At 55.8% G+C, this 21,205-nt stretch overlaps 2 protein-coding genes across 2 annotated transcripts in view; one reads left to right on the top strand and one right to left on the bottom strand.

The window, feature by feature from the left end:
- Positions 1-9,149: 9,149 nt before the first annotated feature.
- On the top strand, positions 9,150-14,307 carry ARX (aristaless related homeobox). Its single transcript, XM_052674326.1, has 5 exons — positions 9,150-9,419; positions 9,782-10,505; positions 11,093-11,138; positions 12,415-12,749; positions 13,015-14,307. The coding sequence occupies exons 1-5, from the start codon at positions 9,224-9,226 to the stop codon at positions 13,253-13,255; spliced, it is 1,542 nt and encodes a 513-aa protein (XP_052530286.1). The 5' UTR covers positions 9,150-9,223; the 3' UTR covers positions 13,256-14,307.
- A 1,868-nt stretch (positions 14,308-16,175) lies between these two features.
- POLA1 (DNA polymerase alpha 1, catalytic subunit) overlaps positions 16,176-21,205 on the bottom strand; it is a 191,913-nt gene continuing 186,883 nt past the window's right edge. The window contains exon 37 of the mRNA XM_052674325.1: positions 16,176-17,389. Coding sequence (XP_052530285.1) covers positions 17,217-17,389 — 173 coding nt within the window. The 3' untranslated portion in view covers positions 16,176-17,216. The remainder of the gene's footprint in view (positions 17,390-21,205) is intronic.

The raw sequence follows: 21,205 nt of genomic DNA, 5'->3' as shown, positions 1-21,205 counted from the left end.
CCACACTCCCAGGCATCCATAGGGTGGTAGAACACATCCCAGAGGCAGCAGGGGACAGGCATGGAGGCTTTGTGATTTCCTGACATGAAATGCAAGATGTTGGGGATGTAGAAAGGAAAGAATGGATACTGGGCTTGCAAGCATATCCCCAGTTTTAAGCTTAAGTACATGACCTTGCCACTGCAGAGAATTTTTTCCAGCATTAATGTGCCCCCTTGCACACCTTTTGTGCCAAAGAGGTCAGTAAAGCTGTGCAAATGTTGCCACATTCCAAGAATCATGTTTTACTTGTCCTCAGATCCCAGTATTTTGGACTCAAACAGTATGCAAAGACGGATTTCATACATTTTTCTCATGTATTCCTGCCTGTGCTCCTTATGTCTCAGCCTTTTTTTTTCCCCAGTCTTTCTTGCTCCTGCATCTGTTACTCTGCCTGGAAGACTGAAAGTATTCAGGTATTGATTACACGTCTCTCTCTGACACACCGCTGAAGATGTCATCTCCCGTCTTCACACTGGCTTATGTGTCAGGTTTCTTCTCTATGTATAAAACACATCACAATTGTATTACACGCTGTTGTTGTTTTCAATAGAAACTATATTCAACTCACCCAAGTTTTCTTTGGAAGGTTTTTTCATTTCATCCAACGCCAGCCTTCCCTGCTGCCGCCAGGCACGGGGTCCACCCAGGCTGATGCTCCTGAGCTGGCTGTGCTGCCGTGTCACAGCTTTTTATCCAGAGCTCAACGCCTATTAAGTCCTGCCAAGTGCCCAGCAAGTTGGGGCAAATCTTTTATTACTTGGCTGTGTCTGACGTCTCTAAACTAAGGCTTATCCAGTTCAATAAGTGGTGGAACAAAGGCCACTCTGGCATGAAGGCTGTTTATACTTCAGTAGTGGATTTTAGTTTATTTTATTTTGGATCATTTTTCATTAAACCATTGGAGGGCCTTGGAGGCATGATTGTTGCCCACTACCACAGCTCTGCTGCCGGTCCATCACGCAGCACTGTCCTGCAGCCACCCCACGCCTGGCTGCACGTCGCCGCTCCGAGCCTCCCCGTGCAGAGCCGGGCTCTAGAACAAAAGCAAGGGGCTTTTTACGCCACGCAAAAATATGTTAAAAATACATAATGTAACTTGTCTTAATATACTTTTCTGAGTCTAAAAATATGCCAGACCAAAAGAAACATATTTACATAAAAAGCAGACAAGGTCAAATAACAAAGAAAGCCCTTAATTAGTTGTAATCAACTTTAATTTGCATACCGTATATAATTCCTAAATGATTGTTAATAATAACTTTATATAATGGACTTCCAATTTTCATGAAAATGGCACATTTTGATAAGCAGACACAAAACCCTAGTACTAATAAGGTTTAATTTGCATACATTAGACTGATTATCCAAACAAAAGGATTACAGTATTACTTCTCCATACCTTTATGTCCTTATTATGCACATTTATTAACTTCACAAAAGCTAGCTGTTAGTGACAAACAATAGCCATGGCTGGGAGAGAAATCTGCGGTGTGAATAAAGTGCATTTTAATGCCTAGGAGCAAAGTTTATACCGCATAAATGTTTTGTTTAACTCTTTCTTTGCAAAAGGCATTATGCTGGATGAGACGGGCGCTATTAGCCAGATAAAACCCCTCTTCATTACACTACTTTTTGTAAAGAATGCATTTTCTGCAAAAATGACCCACTCATGCTCCCGGTTTCCTGATGTGAAGTTAAAGACATGCATGGTGCTTGAACGTATCAGGAAAGATGTTTACAATCAGAGGATTAAGCTGTTAACTCGTGTGATACCAGGGCACGGTGTTAATAAACATATTGCCATGAGCTTCGCTTTCACAGCGTAAATAATAATACAGGTGGCAATAGCTGTTCCTGAGGGTATCACACACACCCCGCAATTAAAGTGTGAGCAAGGGGGAGGGAAAAAAATCATTAGTAGAGCCGGTGTCTGAAGGAAACGATGCTCTCAGGGGCTTGTAAGAAAGCCAATGGATGTGAAGCATAGACTGAATGCCACCCGGGAGCTGTGTGACACGGGCTGAGCTGATATGCCATGGTGTCAGTGATGGGAGAGGAGGATGTCACAGTGCTGCACTTTGCAGCTTTCTGGTGAGATGTGCTGCCGTGAACGGAGTCGCTGCTGCTGGAGACACATCCCCAGCCCGGGTGGCCCATCCTCGTGAGCTGAGCGACTGGCTCCTTGAGAGCGCTGCGGCTGTCATCACAAGCCTGGAGAGACTTCTCAAGGTAGGTTGTTTCTTGCATAATTTTTGATCAAGATCTCCATGCCTACTCGCAACCTGTTTGCTTGAAACGTCAGAGCAACACAAATCATTTCTTGACGTTAGGCTGGTGCCATGCAGACAGTGCATTGACTCTACCGTGCCCAACTGGCAAGGTTGTCAAATTATATTTCTTTCAACACCATTCCCATCCCACTGCTTTCCAAACAGCTGTACGAGCTCTGCTTATTTTCACCTGTGTAACTCAAGGCCACCAGCCTCTTGTTCTGTCCTGGTTAGTGCCACACCGTCAAAGCCCAGGGTCCTTCTCCCAGCAAGAGCTCAAGGATTTTGCTGGGAAACTGTAAATGAATGAGGGCCAATGAGCTCTCTACAGGGGACACCATCTCTGGAGTAGTCTTGCACAAAGACCTCGTGCATTTATTGGTCTGGAAGGACAGGTGGGGGAAACGCATTTCAGAGGATATACCTCCTGACATCCAGATGGGACTCAGATTCCTAAAAACACCAGCGAAAGCAAGCCTTGGCATCCTGCATCATTTAGGCATTCTTAAAAGTACCCCAGATCATGAAGCACATGGAGTTTCATATAGATTTTAGGTTAGTCCAAAACTTACACTGAATAAACATGGATTTTTTCTCCTGTCGGAAAGGCACATTCAAATCTGACTTGCTTTTCCCTACAAAATCACAGCTCTGTTTCCATTGAATCCTACTACACTTGAGCTGGTCTCAGCTCCCTGAGAATCCTCACACATGACTCAATAAAGTTGCGTTCAGATCTTGGTTGCAATCATCAGTCTGTGAATATTTTCCTATTCGTATTCACAGTCTTCTCCTTCATAGCACTTTGCGGCAATTAAGTGAGGTGTGCCTGATTCTTCCTTTCTCTTCCCCTTTGTTTTTCTTTGTAAAAAAATGGTAACAGTTTAGGAAGCAGCTCTGCCTGGGTCTTTGTTGCCATTCAAAGCAGAAAGGTACAAAAAAATGAGTTTACACGTTACAGGCATTTGGCCTTTTGTCCATCTTACTGGAGGTCAGAATCCACTTTCAGCTTTAAAGATCATTTTGTCCCTTGAATTTGAACAGCCTTGTCCTTGATAAAAAAAAATTAAATAAAATTAAAAAAAATTAAAGAGACAGTTCAAATGATTGCCCCATTATTCTCACCAGTAAATTTGTGTTCAGGGAGAGAAGACTCACACTCCCATGCCAAGCAAAAGGTGTACGTTCACAGATCAGAAGCTACACTCAGTTTTAGAAATCCAAGGGCATCCAGAACACTCCAAGCATTTTGACATTACCAGAACAAAGCCAAACCATCCCTTCTCATCCACGTTCAGAGAGAAGAACAACAGCATTTTCCTGAACATCATCAAACAACGTGGATGGGAGCACACTCAGTGCTAAAGAAAGCCAGCAGATGTCCTCCAGCAGCCCCCAGCCCACCCAAAGCCTTTACCCTTTTCTGCTACAGTTGCCTGGGCTGGAGCACAAAAACCATCACACCAATGCACTGTCACTCATGAGAGAGCCCCGCTGACTTGAGGAATAAGGGGTTACAAGTGAGGTTACAAGGCATGAAAGCAGGAACAATCATTTTGTTAAATCCAACGTCTTTTGTTTAAAGTTAGTTTTTCTGAGGTTCCATAACATTGTTTTCAGTTTTCAGGAACAGAAACAATAGCTTAGCACAGTAAGTGCCACGTCTGCCTCACGGTTTGATAGAAAGCTACGAGACAAGAAGGCGCATTGATTCCAAATAATAACTTACACCCTGTGATTTCAAGATTGTACAATCCATGCATGTGACTGCAAATATCTGTCTATGGAGCTTTCTAAAAACTATGCACGAAGGGGAAATCTTAAAACACGTTTCTTTTTTTGTTGTTGTTTGTTTTTGAGTGGAAAACTTAAAATCCAACAAATTGCAGCTGTCTGAATCGCTCAGCCAATTTACAATCAAATTTTAAGGTTCTTTTTTTCGGTTAAGAAAAACCTCTGAGGTTGGAAGGAAATGCTCTGCTCTACATCAATCCACTCACACTGTCCTACAGCACCATACACACCTGCTGCCATAGCTCTTGTGTGCTTCCATAGGCAAATTCTATCACAGAAGTGTTTAAGAACTCATCTCCACTCGTGGTTGTTTCAAAACATCAAATTTTTCTCTTGTTTTTTATCTTCTTATTTTAGTTTATTTGATTTGGGTATCTCAGAAGCATCTCTTTCTGCCACCCATTGCCAAGTGCCCTGCTGCTGTTAGCTGCTCTCACGACTGCCCCGGGGTGTTCAAGACATGCCTGTTATGTCCTACCCAGCAGTGTCACACCTGTGAGACATCCATTCCATCAGCACAGCACCAGCTGTTCTCGTAAAGCATCTGTCTTCCTGCAGAGCAGCACAGAGCACATTACAGGCAGTTGGACCTTCCATTAGGAGAGATGTGGGGCACGAAGCAGAGAGCTCTGGAGAATTGCATGGGGATGCTGCAGCACTGAGTGTTTGCCAGCAGTCCCCATGAAGTTTGTGCCAGACAGGCTGCACACAGAGGTGCCAGCACCAAAAGAAGCAGAGAGGTGCTGACAGACAGCCCCTTAACGTGGGGGTTGTCAAGGGAATCGCTCCATGCGTCAGCAAGCATCAGCCTCCATGAAGAACACACAGTGTTAGGTGCAGGTTTTTCCCAACCATGCCCATTTTTGTACCTTTATGGCATAGTGATGCACCCTCAGTAAGGAGGAGGCAATGGCTTCTGCACATGCAGGAAACAATGACAACAAACACTCTTACAGGGCTAGAGTGTCAAGGGGCGAGATCTGACTGAGACTCGTGCAGTTGGTGACCTTCCCTCCACCACCCCATTTCACTTTGGCTGTGCATCTGGGCCAAGCAGGTGCAGGAGCTGCTGCCCAGCACCAGCGTACTGCCTTCTGCCCTCCTGCCATTCCTCTGCTTCAGCTCCGCCAGCAGCTCCAGCACAGCATGAAGGTCGCACTGCAGCCGGGAGGACAGGGTGGAAAGTGTCCTCTGCTCGCCAAGCGCTCATTTGAATTTTTAATGGCTTTGCTTCAGCACTGCTCACATCCTCTCTGCCGTTTGGATCACGTTCCTGTGGCACGAGCACCAGCAGAAAACCCACTTTGCAAGGTGCTTGTTAGCATGGGCAGAGTGGTCGGAGCCACGCTATCGGCCAGCCCTGCAGCTCCACCATGGGAACCATCTGCAGCCAGGCCACACCGGTATGCATTTAAAGGAACCACTGAAGCGTCGCAGAAAACAAACACATTTGAGAAAATGATGCTCTGCTCATGGATATTCCACTAGCAGAAGAGAATGCGTTTGACAAATAAATTATTTGTTATGAATCCTTTGCTCAGTTCTAGTCAGCACATACAAAAGAAAATAACACAGAAGGTATAATGTTAAATAAGCCTATGATCATCATTTTAATTTTTTTAGACCACTGCACCTGAACGCATTCATAATTTCCCTGAGATGCTGCAGATTGCTGCCATGAAGTTGCTGGAGGTTTCATCCAGGGGTTTGCTGGGGTTGGAAGAGCCGAACCCCCACCCATCACCAACATCCTGGAAGAGCCAGGACAGGGAGTACAGCCCCACACAGCTCCCACGCAGCCCAAGAACTCACGCTCAGCCAAGATGAGGGTTGGAGCTTGATGATCCTTGAGGTCCCTTCCAACCCAAGCCATTCTATGATTCTGTGGGACCCCTGGGACAGCCCTCAGAGCCTGCAAGGCCTGCGCTGCGATCAAGGCCACGGGGGGCACACGGGAGTGGGTGGGAAGGGGTGGTGGGAAAGCCGGGGGCTGCCAAAAGGCCTCGGGAGCCTCTGGTGCCCTCCAGGTGACAGCCGGAATGCGACCAGGAGGTGTGGAAGGAGGCCTGCACAGCAAGAACGGGGCTGAAGGGCTGGAGGTGGGCAGGGGGTCACAGTGGAGAGGGGAAATAAAGAAAGAGGTGAACTCCGCTCAGCTCGCTGCTGTGCCTTGTGAGCCATGAGAGCTGTGTTATGGGAAGGTAAACTGGCAAGGAATCGAAAAATGATTGGGGGAAAAAGAAAAAAAAAGGATGTAGAAAACACTTTTTGAATGAAGCACATGGAACAAGGCCCAGCCTCTCCCCAGCCCTGGGTACAGACGAAATACTAAGTTTAAGAATAATGAGTCCAAAGTGACCACCACTGCCGACAGCACGCCCCTGCCCAGATGTATGTCAATAGGGAAATTGCTACCTGCCCTGGCAACCACAGCACGGGAGCCGGGGCTGGGCCGGGCACCGCAGCGCTGATGCCGCACGACGCCGGCCGAGGTCGGGCCGGTTCCGACGGCTGTGAGCAACGCACTGCGGGCGGGACCCAAGGAAAGCAACATCGGGTGGGAAACGCGAGCCGCCGAGGGTTCGCGTCGCCCTGCACGGCGGTTTGGACGCGATGCCCGAGCACCGCCGGGTACAGCTTATCCGATGTATGGGGTAGGAGCCGGCAGCAAGCAGGGCGCGTTCAGCACCGCGAGCAGCCCGGTGAGCCGCGGCATCGCCGGCTCCGGGGCGGCACACGCTGGCTGCACACCCCCCACCTCCCCAAGATCCCACCGCACCGCGCAGGGCCGGGCCCGGGGGACGTCCGCAGCGCCGCTCGGCACGGCTGTGCCCAACCGAGCGTTTGGGTGAGGCCGGCGCTGCGCTGCCAGCGGCGCTGCCGGGGAGTCAGGCGCTGCCCCTGAGGCCCGCAGGACTCCACGTGTCCCGCCGGAGCTTCGGTGCTTTAACCCCGAAAATACACCTCGGTGGTTACAGAAATTGCGTGCTAACAGCCGCTGCTGCTGCGGCGCTCCGCTGCGCCGCTGCCCGCGGGGTGCGGCCCGGGGGCGGGCGGAGCCCCGGAGGGGAACCGAAAGGGATAGAGAGGGAAGTGGGGGTGTCGGACGTGCCGGGCCTGAAGCTCCGGGACGGGTGGAGGCCGTGCCGGCGGCTCAAGGGCAAACCATTCCTTCCATAGTATGGAGAGCGGTAACCCAGGCACGGGGTTGGGGAAGGGGGGATGGAGGGGGGGGTTGAAAAGTTGTCGTTTTTCTTCTTCATGGCGAAGGGAGTGGGAAAAAATATAATAAACAAATATTGACAATAATATGAACGGTAATCATATTAACAATAATAATGATGATGGTGGTGATGATGATGTAAGCGGCCCGAGCCGAGGCCCACCAGAGGCCGTGCCTCTCGCTGCCCCCCCCCCCGGCTCCTGCCCACGGTACTGGGACCCCCAGCGCGGCCGCCCCGGCCCAAGGCTGCCGCGGGGAAGCGGCGCGGAGGCCGGCGCCTCGTGCCCGAACGTACAAATAAATGGAATCGAATAACACGGATAGCGGCGAGAGCCCCCTGAGAGCGGCGGTGGGGCCGCGGTCTGCTCTCGTGCGAGAACCGCCGTCGGAACCCCCCGGCCGCGGGGCCGCCGCTCGGGGCCGATGGAGCGGGCGGATCGCAACCGGCTGCCCCCGGGCTGCTCTCCCTGCGCGGCGGCAGTGGGTTTGGCAGTGCTCGGCGAGGTGTTCTCCTCCGAGCAGAGCGGTAATTGCCATAATCCTACTGTATCATTTGGATCATTGCGGTATTGTTGTTTTCTCCCTCTCGTTTCTCGCCCCCTAACACTGCAATAACGCGCTCCGCTGTTAAATTAGCGGGTTGCAGGAGAAGGGGGAAAAAAAGAGAGGGAGAGACCTCGAATGAATGAAAGTTTGTTAAAAAAACAAAAAACAAAAAACAAAAACCCACACAACAAATAAACCAAGAGAGCGGCACGGCAGAGGCGAGCCCGCAGCTCTCAGCACCCCGTGTGCCACTGGGCAGCACCCAGGCAGCCTCGCGGGACCCGCGCTGAGGGCGGACGGCGGCCGGGAGCCCCGGGGCGGTGCGGGGAGAGCCGAGAGAGCTTCTGTGTTCCCTTTTCTGTCTTTCGTTCGTTCCTTTTTAGTTTTGTCGATTTTTCTCGGGGTTTTTCTCCTTTTAAGAGTTGCTTTTGTTATTTTTATATTATTACGTGCTTTCTTAGGTGTAGAACCGATGCATTCGTTGCCCCTCGCACCGCGGATGGCACCGGCAGGGCCCGGCCGCCGTCCCGAGTCCCCGTGAGGACACGCGGAGCCCGCACGCTCCCACGCGTTCGTTGCTCTTTTTTTTTTGTTTTGTTTCTCCTCTCCAATTTGCGTTGATTCGGGGACCGGGAGCCGCGGGACTCTGCCGTCTCTCCGCTTACGGTGGGGAGATGGAGCTGCCCCCCGCCCGCCCTCGGGAAGAGCCGCCTGGGTGCGGAGCTGCCACGGGGGGCCCGAAGCTGCGTGACGGGGCCGGCTGAGCCCTCCTGTGCGGACGAGAGGGGAAAAGCTGGGAAATGACAAAGCACCTCGGCTCAACGCCGTTCTCGGGCTCTGCCGGCTTCGTTTCGTCCGCCCCGGGGCCACCGCTTCACCGGCGCAGCGGCACCCCGCGCGTGGGTACCAGGAGCGCCGTACGGACGCTCCACGGGGCGCGCCCCCCGCTCCCGGCCCCGCCGGTTCCTAACGCGGCCGTCGGAGCAGGGACGGGGCGGGCGGGGGCAAAACCCGGCTCGGATCTCCCGTCGGGGCGGGGCCGGGCACGGCGAGAGGAGGGTTCCTCCGCACCGCCCCCGACGGCCGCCCCGAGCGGCGCCCGCCCCCACGGCGCGGGGCGGGGAGGGGCGGCGCGGGGCGGGGCGGGGCGGGCGCCGCTCCGGGGCGATCCGGGCCGGGCTTTGCGGCGCGCCCCGTGCCGGCGTCCGCCCGGCCTCCGGCGAGAGCCAATCAGGGGGCGGCTGCCCGCACGTGGAGCCGAGGGGACTCAAGAGCGCCGCGGCCGCCGCTCACTCCCCCCGTGACGGGCGTCCCGGCGGCACCGGGGGGCGTCCGCGCCGCCGCCGCCATGAGCGGCCCTTACCCCGAGGAGAGCTGCGCCGAGCGCCCCGACTGCAAGAGCAAATCGCCTACGCTGCTCTCCTCCTACTGCATCGACAGCATCCTGGGCCGCCGCAGCCCCTGCAAGGTGCGGCTGCTGGGCGCAGCTCCCAGCCTGCCCGCGGGGGCCGCCCGCTCAGAGCCCCCCGACGGCGCCGCGCAAGGTGAGCCCCGCGCCGGGCCGAGCGTCCTGACCCGGGTGGGAGCCGGGGGGAGCGGGGCTGCGGCGAGGCCGGGGGGGTGCCTGTAGGCTGTCTCGGTACCGCACGGATCCCTCGCATCCAAAATTCCCCCCCAAAAAATGGGAAAACGGGAATTTCTCGGGAGGGTTTATAAAACGCAGAGTGGATGAGCTCCAGGCCACGGGATAGAAGTAGCCCCGGGGCCGTTGCGGCCTCCGCACCTGGGGCAGCTCCGGACGGGGCGGGACTCTACGGACCATGCGAGGTGATTTCAGCCCCGCGCTCCCCGCGCTGACCGCGTCTCTCTCTTTCTCTCCCCCCTGCACCCTCTCTCCTCGCCGCAGGCTCCCCGAAGAGCAGCCCCCCCTTCGAGCCGGCCGAGCTGCACTTGCCCCCCAAGCTGCGTCGGCTGTACGGGCCGGGCGGCGGGCGGCTGCTGCCGTCGGGGCCGCGCGGGGAGCGGCCGGAAGGGCGGCCGGAGGGAGGCGCCGGGGCCGGGGCGGCGGCCGGGGCAGGGGCCGGTCCCGCGCCGTGGGACACGCTGAAGATCAGCCACGCGCCGCAGGTTAGCATCAGCCGCAGCAAGAGCTACCGCGAGAACGCGCCCTTCGCGCCGCCGCCGCCCGCCCGTGACGAACCGGGGAGCGGAGCCTCGCACGTCGAGGAGCGGCCCGGCCCCGCCGCGCCGGCCGCCGGGGAGGAGGAGGAGGACGAGGAGATGCTGGAGGAGGAGGAGGACGAGGAGGAAGAGGAGCTGGAGGAGGACGACGAGGAGGAGCTGCTGGGCGAGGACGGCGGGGGGCTGCTGGAGGAGGCCCGCCGGGGCGCGGGAACGGCGCAGGGGGCGGAGGGCGGGGGGCTGTCCCCCAAAGAGGAGCTGCTGCTGCCGCCCGAGGACGGCGAGGGCAAGGACGGCGAAGAGAGCGTGTGTCTGTCGGCCGGCAGCGACTCCGAGGAGGGGCTGCTCAAGAGGAAGCAGCGCCGCTACCGCACCACGTTCACCAGCTACCAGCTGGAGGAGCTGGAGAGGGCCTTCCAGAAAACGCACTACCCCGACGTCTTCACCAGGTACCGGCACCGCCGGGGCAGCGCGGGGCGGGGGGACCGAGGCAGAGAGGGAGAGCCCTCGGGGCTATTTTTACGCCGACGCAGGGCCCGGATCGGGTTCGCGCTCCCCGCGCGGGTCGGAGCGAGGCGGCCCCGCGGGGCGCGGATCAAAGCGCCGCCGGTAAAAATAGCGCCCGGCGCGGCCCCTCCCGGGGCCCCGGGGAAGGGAGGGGGGAACCGGGGGCCGCCCGGCTGCGGGGAAGGCAGGGAGGTACAGGCGCGGCCCTGTCCCGCCGCGTCCGAAGGGGCATCGCGGATTTCTCGTTCGTTTTGTAGGAAGGGCGCGGAGGGTCCCGCGGGGGGGATCCACTGCCGGCATCGCCCCGGGTCCCGCGCCGCGGGCGGAGCTGAACGCTTCGGCGTCGCCCCGTTCGTTTGGGTTTCATTGCAATTTTACGTTACCCGTCCCGGCGAAATGCCGCGGGGCTGCGGGGCCGGGATCGCTTCGCTGGCGCCGAGGTGGCTCCCGATACGCGCTAATTGCGGGCGGCGGGCGTAGGGCCGGGTGCGGGCAGCTCGATGCCGGCTCTGACGCGCTGTCCCCGCAGGGAGGAGCTGGCCATGCGGCTCGACCTGACCGAAGCCCGAGTGCAGGTGAGTGAGAGGCGGCCGCGCTCGGCGGGACGGGGCCGGGCCGTCCCCGCGCCCCCGACGGAGCCCCCGCGGCCGAGCGGTGAGAAGGAGGGGCCGGCGTCGCCAGCAGGGCTCCGTAAAAGCGCACTTAGCGCTGAACAAACGCGGCCGTCGGGAGGCGGAGTGCCGGTTGCTTCCCGCCGCCCGCCGAGGAGCCGCTTAACGCCGTCCGATCGCCCATTTTTGATAGCGACGAGCCGCGCGGCTTTAATGGCGGGCGCGATGCCATTAGAGGTGTTTGCGCCCCATTCCAGAGTGCATCGCCCGGCCCGCGCCTCACCGCCACGGCGACGACAAACACGGGGCGGCCGCTGCCAGCGGCGAACAGATGGCCCCGGCCGCGGCCGCGCGAATCACTCTACAGTTAAAATCGGGCGCTGATAACGCGCCATAAATTCCATATGGCTCATCGGCTACGCGACGGCCCCGCGCATTAGCGGCGCTGAGACGGGCCCCGCGCTGTGTTGACACATCGCTCCATCGTCACACAGCGCCGTGACGGCGGAGCCGCGCGTTCGGCCCGGGGGCACGCGGCGTGGGAAAGTTAAATAGCTCTGTCTGCGAAAGCCCCTCCGCCCGAGGGAGGGGCACGGGGAAGGGAATACGAATTAGCGGAGCCCCTCCGGCGGCGCTCGGCCTTCCTTCGGGCTCCCTGCCCGCGGGATGCCGCAGGGATCCCATCTGCAGCGGGAGCGGTGCTGCCGTACCCGAGGGAAGCGGCCGCGGGTGGGAAGCGAAGGAGCGCCGGGAGCCTCCCCAGCTGCCGCAGCGGCACTTTCCTGCACTGTGCGAGAACCTCTCGTTCCTTTTTCCCGGCGGTGTTTTCTCCCCGCTGGGCTACAGCCCGGCTTGGCTCGGGGCTTTTACTTTCTGGGGAAGGGGAGAAAAGAGGAAAGCGGCGGCAGAGTTCCGTATTGTCTCGTTTTGGAGAACGGTTCTGTTTCGTACCGTACAGAGCTGCGTGAAATACGGCCCCGAGGGCGGCCCGGGAGCTCCGTCCGCGCTGCGGGCGCTGCATAAATTCCGTTGCTGCGCTGTGCGGCCACAATTTCGTTCTCCCTTAAACCGGAGGAGAGAGCGCGGCTGCTGCTGCCCGCGAGTGCTTCCTTGCAGCGGAACGCGTTCAGCGCCAATTCGTTCCGTGGGGAAATAATACCGCCGCAGCCGCGGGGCTTAGAGCGGGACTCGGCCCGGGCCCGGCGCAGTGCTAACGCCACTGTCTCTCTTGGCTTTGCAGGTATGGTTCCAGAACCGTAGGGCTAAGTGGCGGAAGAGGGAAAAGGCTGGGGCTCAGACACACCCCCCAGGTTTGCCTTTCCCTGGTCCCCTGTCCGCACCTCACCCCCTCACTCCGTACCTTGATGCTAGTCCTTTCCCTCCTCACCACCCAGCTCTAGACTCCGCCTGGACCGCCGCCGCCGCCGCCGCCGCGGCCGCCGCCTTCCCGGGCCTGCCGCCTCCTCCGCCCGGCTCCGCCGCGCTGCCCCCCGCCGGGACCCCGCTCGGCCTCGGCACCTTCCTGGGCGCGGCCGTGTTCCGGCACCCCGCCTTCATCAGCCCCGCCTTCGGCAGGTACCGGCCCGGCCGCGGCGCCCCTCCGCGGGGCGGAGCGCGGAGCGCGGATCGCGGAGCGGGGTCGCGCCGCGGAGCCCCTCCGAGGGGCCGCTCCGCCCGTTCGAATCGGGGGAGCCGCCGATTGGGCGCCGCGCGGGTCACGTGCAGCCGGCCCGGCCGCCGATTGGCCGAGGGCCGCGCGCTCCGCGGGGCCGACGGACGGCGCGGTGCGTCCGCGCCGTCGGCGCGGCGCTGACGGCGCTCTGTGCTTCCTTCCTTGCAGGCTCTTCTCCACCGTGGCCCCGCTGGGCAGCGCGCCCGGCGCCGCCGCTCTCCTGCGGCAACCGGCGCCTGCGGCGGCCGAGGGCGCGGTGGGCGCGGGGCTGGGGGAGCCGGGCAGCGCCGCCGCCGACCGGCGCGCCTCCAGCATCGCGGCGCTGCGCCTGAAGGCCAAGGAGCACGCGGCGCAGCTGACGCAGCTCAACGTGCTGCCCGGCGGCGGAGCGGGGAAGGAGGTGTGCTGAGCCGCCGGGCGGCCAGGGCGGCCAGGGCGAGCGGAGCCAGACCGAACGGGAGTGTGAATAGTAATCGTAATTAAGAACGAGAATCGCGGGGAGAGGAAAGGAGAGGAGAGGAGAGGAGAGGAGAGGAGGACCGGCGGCGGAGCCCCGATAACGTTGTCCCGGCGGCAGCGCCGTGCGCCGCGTTTCCCCCCTCCGTCCGTCTCCGGTGCTAACGCCGAACGAAGAGCGGCGCCGGAGCGCGGCGAACCAAAGGGAACGGCACTGCCGGGGCGCGGGGCCGCGACTCTGTACATAGCGTTGTTATAAAAAAACGGAAAGGAAACCGACGCACTGCAGAGCTTTGTATATTTGAGATGACGATGTTATAAAGGCGTTGCACTCGGAGTCGCGGTGTGCGCGTCTGTGGCTGCGCGGGGCCGCGGGGGCCCGGGAGGCGGCGGCGCGGGGCGCTCCGTGCGCGGCGGGCGTTGCGACGGCGGGCGGGGGGGCGGCGAGGGGCGACCGGGTGTATTGAACAGCGAAGAGGAAAAAAGAGGGAAAAAAAAGGACACACACAAACATACAAAAAAAAAAAACAAAAACCCAAAAATGAAACCGCACAGCGCCGGAGGCGGCCGCACGCCGCGTTCGGGCGTCTCCGAGCGCCTTTCCCCCCCTTCATTCATTCCTCTTTTATATTTATGTATCCCTCCTTTTTCTTATTTGCTTTTGTATCGTTTACTTTGTAGTAATTGCTCTTTTCTTTTTTTAATTATTATTTACTTTTAACGATTTCCCTTTTGTCTTTCATTTTGTTTTGTTTTTACTTTGAATTTTCGCTGTCTATTTTACTTTTCTTTCCTTCGGTGATATGCTCGAAAGCGGCCGCGGCCGTCGCAACCCGGGGCGGCTCCGCTGGGTTCTCCCGGCTCCCGTGCGAGCCCCGGGCAAAGCCCCGCACGCGGGCACACACGCGCACTGCAAACCCCGGCGCTACTGGGGGTCTCCAAAGCCACCACGAGCGCAATAATACCGATAACGATAATACCAATAAAATGTAATGGGGAAAGTCATGTTCGTTCCGTGGGCGTTTTTGGCGGCGCAGACCGAAACAACATCGTTTTGTTGTTGTTTGTTTTTTGCTGTTGTCGTTGTTGGTGGTGGTGGTTTATTTTTTTTGCCATGCGGAAAAGCGGTTCGTCACGGAGCCGGCACGCAGTAAGAAACGCCATTCACCGCTCGGACTCCTCGAGCCGAAGCTCCGCTCACGGCAGAATCGCGCTTCTGCAGGCGGCAATTTCGCTAATCCGGGGGTTATTACGGCGGGCCCTCATTAGGATCGCGGCGCTGCCAAGCAATCCCATCACCGCCTGAAAAGAAGTTTACCCCGCGCCGTAGAGGCGGCGGCCGTATTTACCCCGCGCGGTCATTGGCGCACAGCTGCGGCCGCGCACGGAGCCCCGCGCAGCGCTGCGCTCCTCCGAAGTGCGGAGCGCTGAATGGAGCGGCTCCCCTCGCCCCGCCGCGGCCCCGGCGCTTTCTGCTCTCATCCAATTAGCGCGGTGTATTAAGCGGTTTATCATCTCATAGTCAGCTATTGAGAGAAACAAGGCGAACACTTTGCAATAGAGCCTGCTCTCCTTTGACACCCTCAGGTACTTACATATTCCACTGTGCTATGAATAATAGAGGAAGAATAGAGCGCTAATTCCCTCATCAAAGAGCGCCTTGTCTGCTGCTTTGCTCAACAACACCATTCCGATCAAAAGAAAAGCAATAAAGCTTAGCATAACAAAACGAAACCTACTTATTAGCTTAGTGGTTAAATTAATGCAGAGCCGTCGCTATTCAACGCCGAGGTTTGAAAACAGCCTCCAACCACCCCATAATGCTGCCGTCGGGATGGAGGAATTTTAATCTGAGCTGCGAGGCCGCCGCAGATGAGTTAATCTATTAAAGAGCGATGAGGAGGGATCGCGGGGCCGCGCCATTCAGCGCAGCGAGCGGACGGCTCTGGCCCGGGACGCGGCGACTCTGCCCCCCTCCCCCCCCCCCCCCGCACCCCCCAGCGGCCCCCGCCCGGCCCGAGCGGACGGGGAGCCCCGGGGCCCGCCGGCGGTGCGCGGCCCCGGCGCCGCTCGAGGAACCCCGAAACGCCCCGACGGGGGGAAAGGGCCCTTCCCCTCCCGACCCCCTGGCCGCTGCTTCTCTCGGCAGCGTTCCCCGGGCTCTCGTAAACATCCCTAAACTCCCAAATTAACAGGCTCTTCAGCCGTAATTATCCCGGTAGACACAAGTGCCGCGGGGTCACGGCTGCTTCTCCGAGCCGTTCTGCCCAGTTACCGTCAGGGATATCTGCACGATCCTAATTGGGTCGAGCGCTACGAAACTACGAAAACCCAAGTCCGAGTGAAATTACAGCAGCGGTCCGGCAGGGAGCTGCAGCACCCCGGCGTCGCTTTGGGCCGCACGTTCCCGAGAAACCTCCCCGGGAGTCTCTCCGACAGCCCGGGCGTCACCTCGAGGGGCTGCGGCTGCCGGGCACGGCACCAGCATGCAAACGGATCGGCCGGGCGCCGTTTCTGGGAGGAGTCCGAAGGGTTTGGCCCCAAAGCCGCTCCGGGAATTCGGGCACGCTCACGCCGCCGTCCCCCCCTCAGGTCCGCAGCACCACCCGGCGAGCTCGCAGCTCTCGCTCAGGGCTGAACGAAAGCCGTGCAGCAGCCGCACAGCCACGCACGGCCCTTCCGTGCCCAACGCTGACGCTCCGTGAGGCACACGGAAGGCTGCAAGCGGGCCCTTCCATCGGCCCCGGGCCGCAGCGATGCGGCCCCCGTGGGGAGCTGCCGACAGTCAGGCAGACCGAACCCAACGCTTTCACTAGAAAATTTTATTTTTTTTCCCATCAAGTGCTAAGAAGACTTTGCATTGTATACCGTCGATGATTTAAAAGAACGCTTTAATGACCTCACATTAATACATCGCATGGCAAACGTAACGGCAAACAAGAGTACAACGACATTTGGTGTACAAAAGCTCTTCCCAAATTTACTCTTTGTTCTTGTCGTGTGTTTATCGCTTTACTAAAAGTAAATGGAAAATACAATTTGTTCATAAAACCTTTAAAACCCCTGATACAGTAACTATTACAGAACAGCGACGACGATGCTCCTTCCTCCCCCATGAGCGCTTACAGTGCCATCCAAATACACATTTCCCAATCGACAGCTCGCGTTCAGACGCGGAAAGAAGTGACGTACGTTTATTTTCTGCCTATGTACAGAACATGTTTCACTCACGTATGTATCTATACATCCACATAAAACATTTCTAATCTGGCAAAACACCGTGCTTAGAGACGCCCCGTGAAGATACCAGAGACAAATTGGTCCTCTGTTCTTTGCGCCTCCAGGCTTCAATCGGTCTCTACCTCGTTTTGAAAGGAAAGCATCCCTACCTCCCTCCGAAGGACATTTAAAGGCATTTAGGTTTAGCATTGTTTTTAATTGGTATGTTTATGATCAGGAAGGAGATAAACTGTGAAAAGGCAAAACATTAGTGCTCCTACTGAGACCTCCACTAACCTCTCTTCCTGAGAGCACCTCTACTAAATACCCTGGAGCAAAGTCTAGGATCACTTACATTCCAGCAACTCTCACTGGGAATTATCCAATTAAAGCAGCAATTCCCCCACCCCCTTTTCCCTCATAGGTCTGAACACACAACAAAATACATTGTGAAAATCAACTGCTCCATGTTTTAATAACTCTGGCTTTTCGGTGGAGAAAAGAATCGGAGATAAAAACACCTCGAGTGGACCGCGTCCACGTGGACCATGCATCCCATTTTCATCTTTCATTCTTCCTCCACCAAACCAAAGATTATTAAAACTCTATTGTGCTTCCTGACACAGAGCACTGCTCAGGAGATCCTTGTTTTTAAGCAAGTAGTTGGCCCCTCTGCTCCTTCCACATTCCGTCCATCACTGTCTTTCACTGCTGGACTCTCCTACGGATCTCCCCATGCTGACAGAGAAGAGTTTGCCGAGGTTCACTTCCGAGTAGCCGCTCAGGGACAGGCATTTGTCTACTGTGCTCTTCAGTTTCCTGTAGGCCTCGATCACTTCCCTCCTGAGGGGCTTCCTCCTTACAAACTCTGACAGGACAAAGATAAAACAAGAGAGGAGGGTTAAATAAAGTGCTTTTGCATTCAATAATATTGTACATTGTGGTATTTTAATACAAAGAGAAAAGAGGACAAAGTTGTAGCTAGCATCCAAAGTCACCATTCACGGCAAGCTCTTCTGCTGCCTTCCCTACTATGAGGGCTAATGGAACTAACTGGCTGTGAAGAACCAGGTTCCTTAGCATGGAGAAAACTTCACAGAGTCCTTCAGGGTCTGACATGGGGTGAAATTCTTCCTACAGCCAAGCTTGGCTTCAGGTCAGTCCAGGAAACCATGACTCCCACATTCATGCTTGTGCTGGCACGGCATCACCTGAGGTGAGCCCAGCACTGATGCCACGGTCCCCAAACACACCCCACACACAGTGGGTTCCCAAACACCCTGTGTGTGCAGGACGGGAGCTGTGGGGCTCAGCACTATGGGGATACCCGGCCAAGAAAATTCCACACTGTGCTACAGGCTAAAGAATGAAATGAAAACGCTCAGTATCTCAATGGGGATACATTGGGTTTACCTGACATACAAATGGAGATGTTAATTCCTACAACATATGATCAATAATACCTGGTGAAGAAATGTCTGAAGCACAAGACATTAATTACTTGTGTGTGTGTGTGTGCACAAGCTCACGTGCACACACCTTAGCAGCACCACTATGAGTAGTTCTGGCTATAAGTCATGCTGTCAGGCAACAAAGAGACCTCCACTCCCTTTCCAAGAGCTTTTACTGAGCAGCACAGGTTCAGATGGCAAACCAAACTTGACAGTAGTGAGGTTGGTTTGAGGGAAGGTGTGGGGCTGGGAGGAGGGACACACTGACTGGTCTGCCCACGTGAGGGAGGTAACAAAGCACTTCTGCACCCAACGGTGACAGAAGACTAAGCTGGGCCTGGGCGGGCAGGCCAGCAGATGGCATGTCCAAGGAGCTGGGATCATGGGATAACTAACAGGGCAGCCTGTGCAGCCTGTGGCCGCCTCCAGCCCCAGCACAGGCAGGTGTTTTGCAGAGCCTTCAAGAGGCTGTGAGAGCTCAGCAATGAGCTACCAGGGGCAACACAACCGGCAGCGTTCTACTGAGGAATGAGCGCCTGCTTTGGTGCCCATGTTGCTCACCATGTTCCTCAGCTGCTCTGCGCGATGCTATGAAATCTCTAAAAGTTCAATTAAAATTTCAATTAGAGGTGGCAGTTGGAGTAACTGAAATCGCTGACTGCCAGCACTTTGGTGCGCAGCTTCCATGCACGCTTGTGAGGAAGGTGTGCTGTGTGCTGCCGTGTTCAGCTTTAGGTATTTGTATTTACAACTTCGGGCTATCGGAAGTGAGCTGAAAACACCACATTCTTGCCATTACTCAAATGGCAATGGAATTATGCTTATTAGTGGAACTAAATTTCCCTTAGACTGTACCACAAATACAATAAAAACTCTGATTACCAGAACCTGCTCAGTAACAGAGTGAAGTCACTACGGCTTAAACACCTTTAATGATCCTGAAATTATTTCAATGTAGGGTTTAATTAAACAAACCGTGAAAATTGCAGTAACCAGATCCATAAAAACACCAAACCCATGTTGCCACCAATTCAGCACCAGCTAGTTCACGTGTTTCCAAAATCAATAATGTGCTCAGCGGGTTCATTTGCCACTGTGCATACACCAGCAGAAACCATGGTGTTTGTACCAACCAGCTGCAGAGAATACCCTCCTCGTAGCTCAGGAGTTGTGGCTGCCCCATCCCTGGAGGTGCTCAAGGCCAGGTTGGATGGGGCCCTGGGCAGCCTGAGGAGTTGGGGGGCAGCCCTGCCCATGGCAGGGGTTGGAGCCGGGTGGGCTTGAGGTCCCTTCCAACCTGAGTTCTTTTGACTCTATGAAAACACAGTTAAAGACAGTTTGAAGTGTCCTGGAGCTCAGGAGGGACCACGGTGAGTGCTGTCAATACACAGAAGCAGCTGGCATGTACAGCCAGAGCGGGAAGGCCACCGATGGTGAGAACAAGGCATGTGACAGGGCAGTGCGGAGAGCACAGGACAACACACACAGCCCCCACGCAGGCCATGCTCAGCCCCAACCTCTACGCCAGCAAGATTTCCATCTTCCCCCCATCAATCTGAACTGTAATTACGCACGATAACCAGCCTGCTTCAAACACTCCTTAGACTTCAGCACCGGCGAGCTGAGGAGGGTGGCTGAGAAGAAGGGAGGCACACGAGGGGCCTGGCTGAAGTGGCGAGGCCAGCTTTAAGTTTCAATTATAAGACAATGGCAGCCGGATCTCGGCGGCGGGAGGCAGGCGGCAGCGTCCCCGCAGCACGGCCGCACGGTGCATTTGAATGACACGAGTGCCTCTGATGACTGGGGAGAGGAGATTTAAAGAACTGCGGTAATACAGAGCAGGGGAAGATGAGAGAGGACACAGCTCCTGATGTGTTTACCTCCTTTGCTGATGGGATATTGACTTTTCCCACCAGGTTGGTTAGAAAGGGGACTATTTACGCTGCCACACAGCAGAGTAAGAATGACAACCAGCATCACCGTGCTCCTCTTAGTAAAAGACAACTGTGACCGCCGTATATCATGCAGCCAGTCGATACCTTCGAGTCACCATTCCATCCAACTTAGAGATGCAGATAAAAGCTCCTACTTTCTTCCTAAATGAGAATTTAATCAATAACGTACCAAAGGCCCTCTGAAAACTAAGCTGCACAAACTGACTGAAATTGCTTTTCGGTAGTCTGTCACGTTCTGAGAATAGTTGCCTGTCTATTATCTCCCTATCATTGTTTTAATAATTTCCAAGTTCAGCAGCAAGCCATCTTTTATGACAGCCAATACCACATATACAGATTATATTTACACACAATACGGAGCATACAGAAGGCACTGCCGACACAAACACAGGCATGAAAAATGAATTTATCTGAATTGGCTTTTGTTTGTTTGTTTAAAGATGTGCTTCTGACTACATGTAATAGAAGGCAGGCACTACATTCCTTACGGTCAGCAATAAATTACCAACCACGTAGAGGTCACATCACCAAACGGGCAGCTGACATCACCCAGCACCACTGCCGCTCTGCTCCTTGCACAAAGCACAACTTCTGCCTACCCCTGCCAAATTCAGCGCTGTATCCAAGCTCCTGCTTGCCTAAAATGGTGGTGTTTTTTTTTTGTTAATCATTCAAAAAAACCCACAAAAAACAAAAAACCAAAACTTTTTTAGAAAGGTGCCTGAAATCCATTCATCCCACAGTGATGCTGGAAGCAAGGATGGGAATATCTGGAGGTTGCTTCTAGCTGGCCACCTGTTTTGCGCACACTGCCATTTCTCTTTGCTCCCATTAAGGTGGCTCAGAGCACCCTGACAGACAAGATGAAGAACTTTTGTTCTCAGATTCACTAAGATGCAGCTCAGTGAAAGTCTCCTCTTTTTTCTCCTGCTGATTGGGCAACCATACTGTGTCACACCATTAAACCCTCTCCCTCCTGATTATGCTGTTGATAGCCTGCTCCTCAGAGCAGAAGTAAAAATATATTCACGCTCCTCTGTATTTATGTGCGTGCATTTGCACCGAGTGCATGAGAAACAACGTAGGTGTCTATGAGCACAGTGCCAAAAAGGTTGGCTGATCCGGGAAGGAACAAAAAAACCCCACTGCACAGTATCATTTCTGTGCAGCATCATCTCCCTCTAGCACTTCTAGCTAAAGAGTTAAAGAACACACAGAATTAGCTGCTGAAATTTTTTACATCGCCTACTGGTTATTGTATTTTAATTACAGCGAGCT

Source organism: Tympanuchus pallidicinctus, unplaced genomic scaffold (genome assembly GCF_026119805.1).
Source record: "Tympanuchus pallidicinctus isolate F22 unplaced genomic scaffold, pur_lepc_1.0 scaffold14, whole genome shotgun sequence".
In the NCBI taxonomy this organism is placed as follows: domain Eukaryota; kingdom Metazoa; phylum Chordata; class Aves; order Galliformes; family Phasianidae; genus Tympanuchus; species Tympanuchus pallidicinctus.
Note: the sequence above shows the minus strand (reverse complement) of the source record. Positions and strands in the feature narration are given on the sequence as shown.

Excerpts from the sequence above, each read along its gene's own strand:
- ARX (XM_052674326.1), top strand. The coding sequence starts at position 9,224 with ATGAGCGGCCCTTACCCCGAGGAGAGCTGCGCCGAGCGCCCCGACTGC. Across the intron at positions 9,420-9,781 it reads CCCCGACGGCGCCGCGCAAG|GCTCCCCGAAGAGCAGCCCC; the intron begins GTGAGCCCCGCG and ends TCCTCGCCGCAG. Across the intron at positions 10,506-11,092 it reads TACCCCGACGTCTTCACCAG|GGAGGAGCTGGCCATGCGGC; the intron begins GTACCGGCACCG and ends CTGTCCCCGCAG.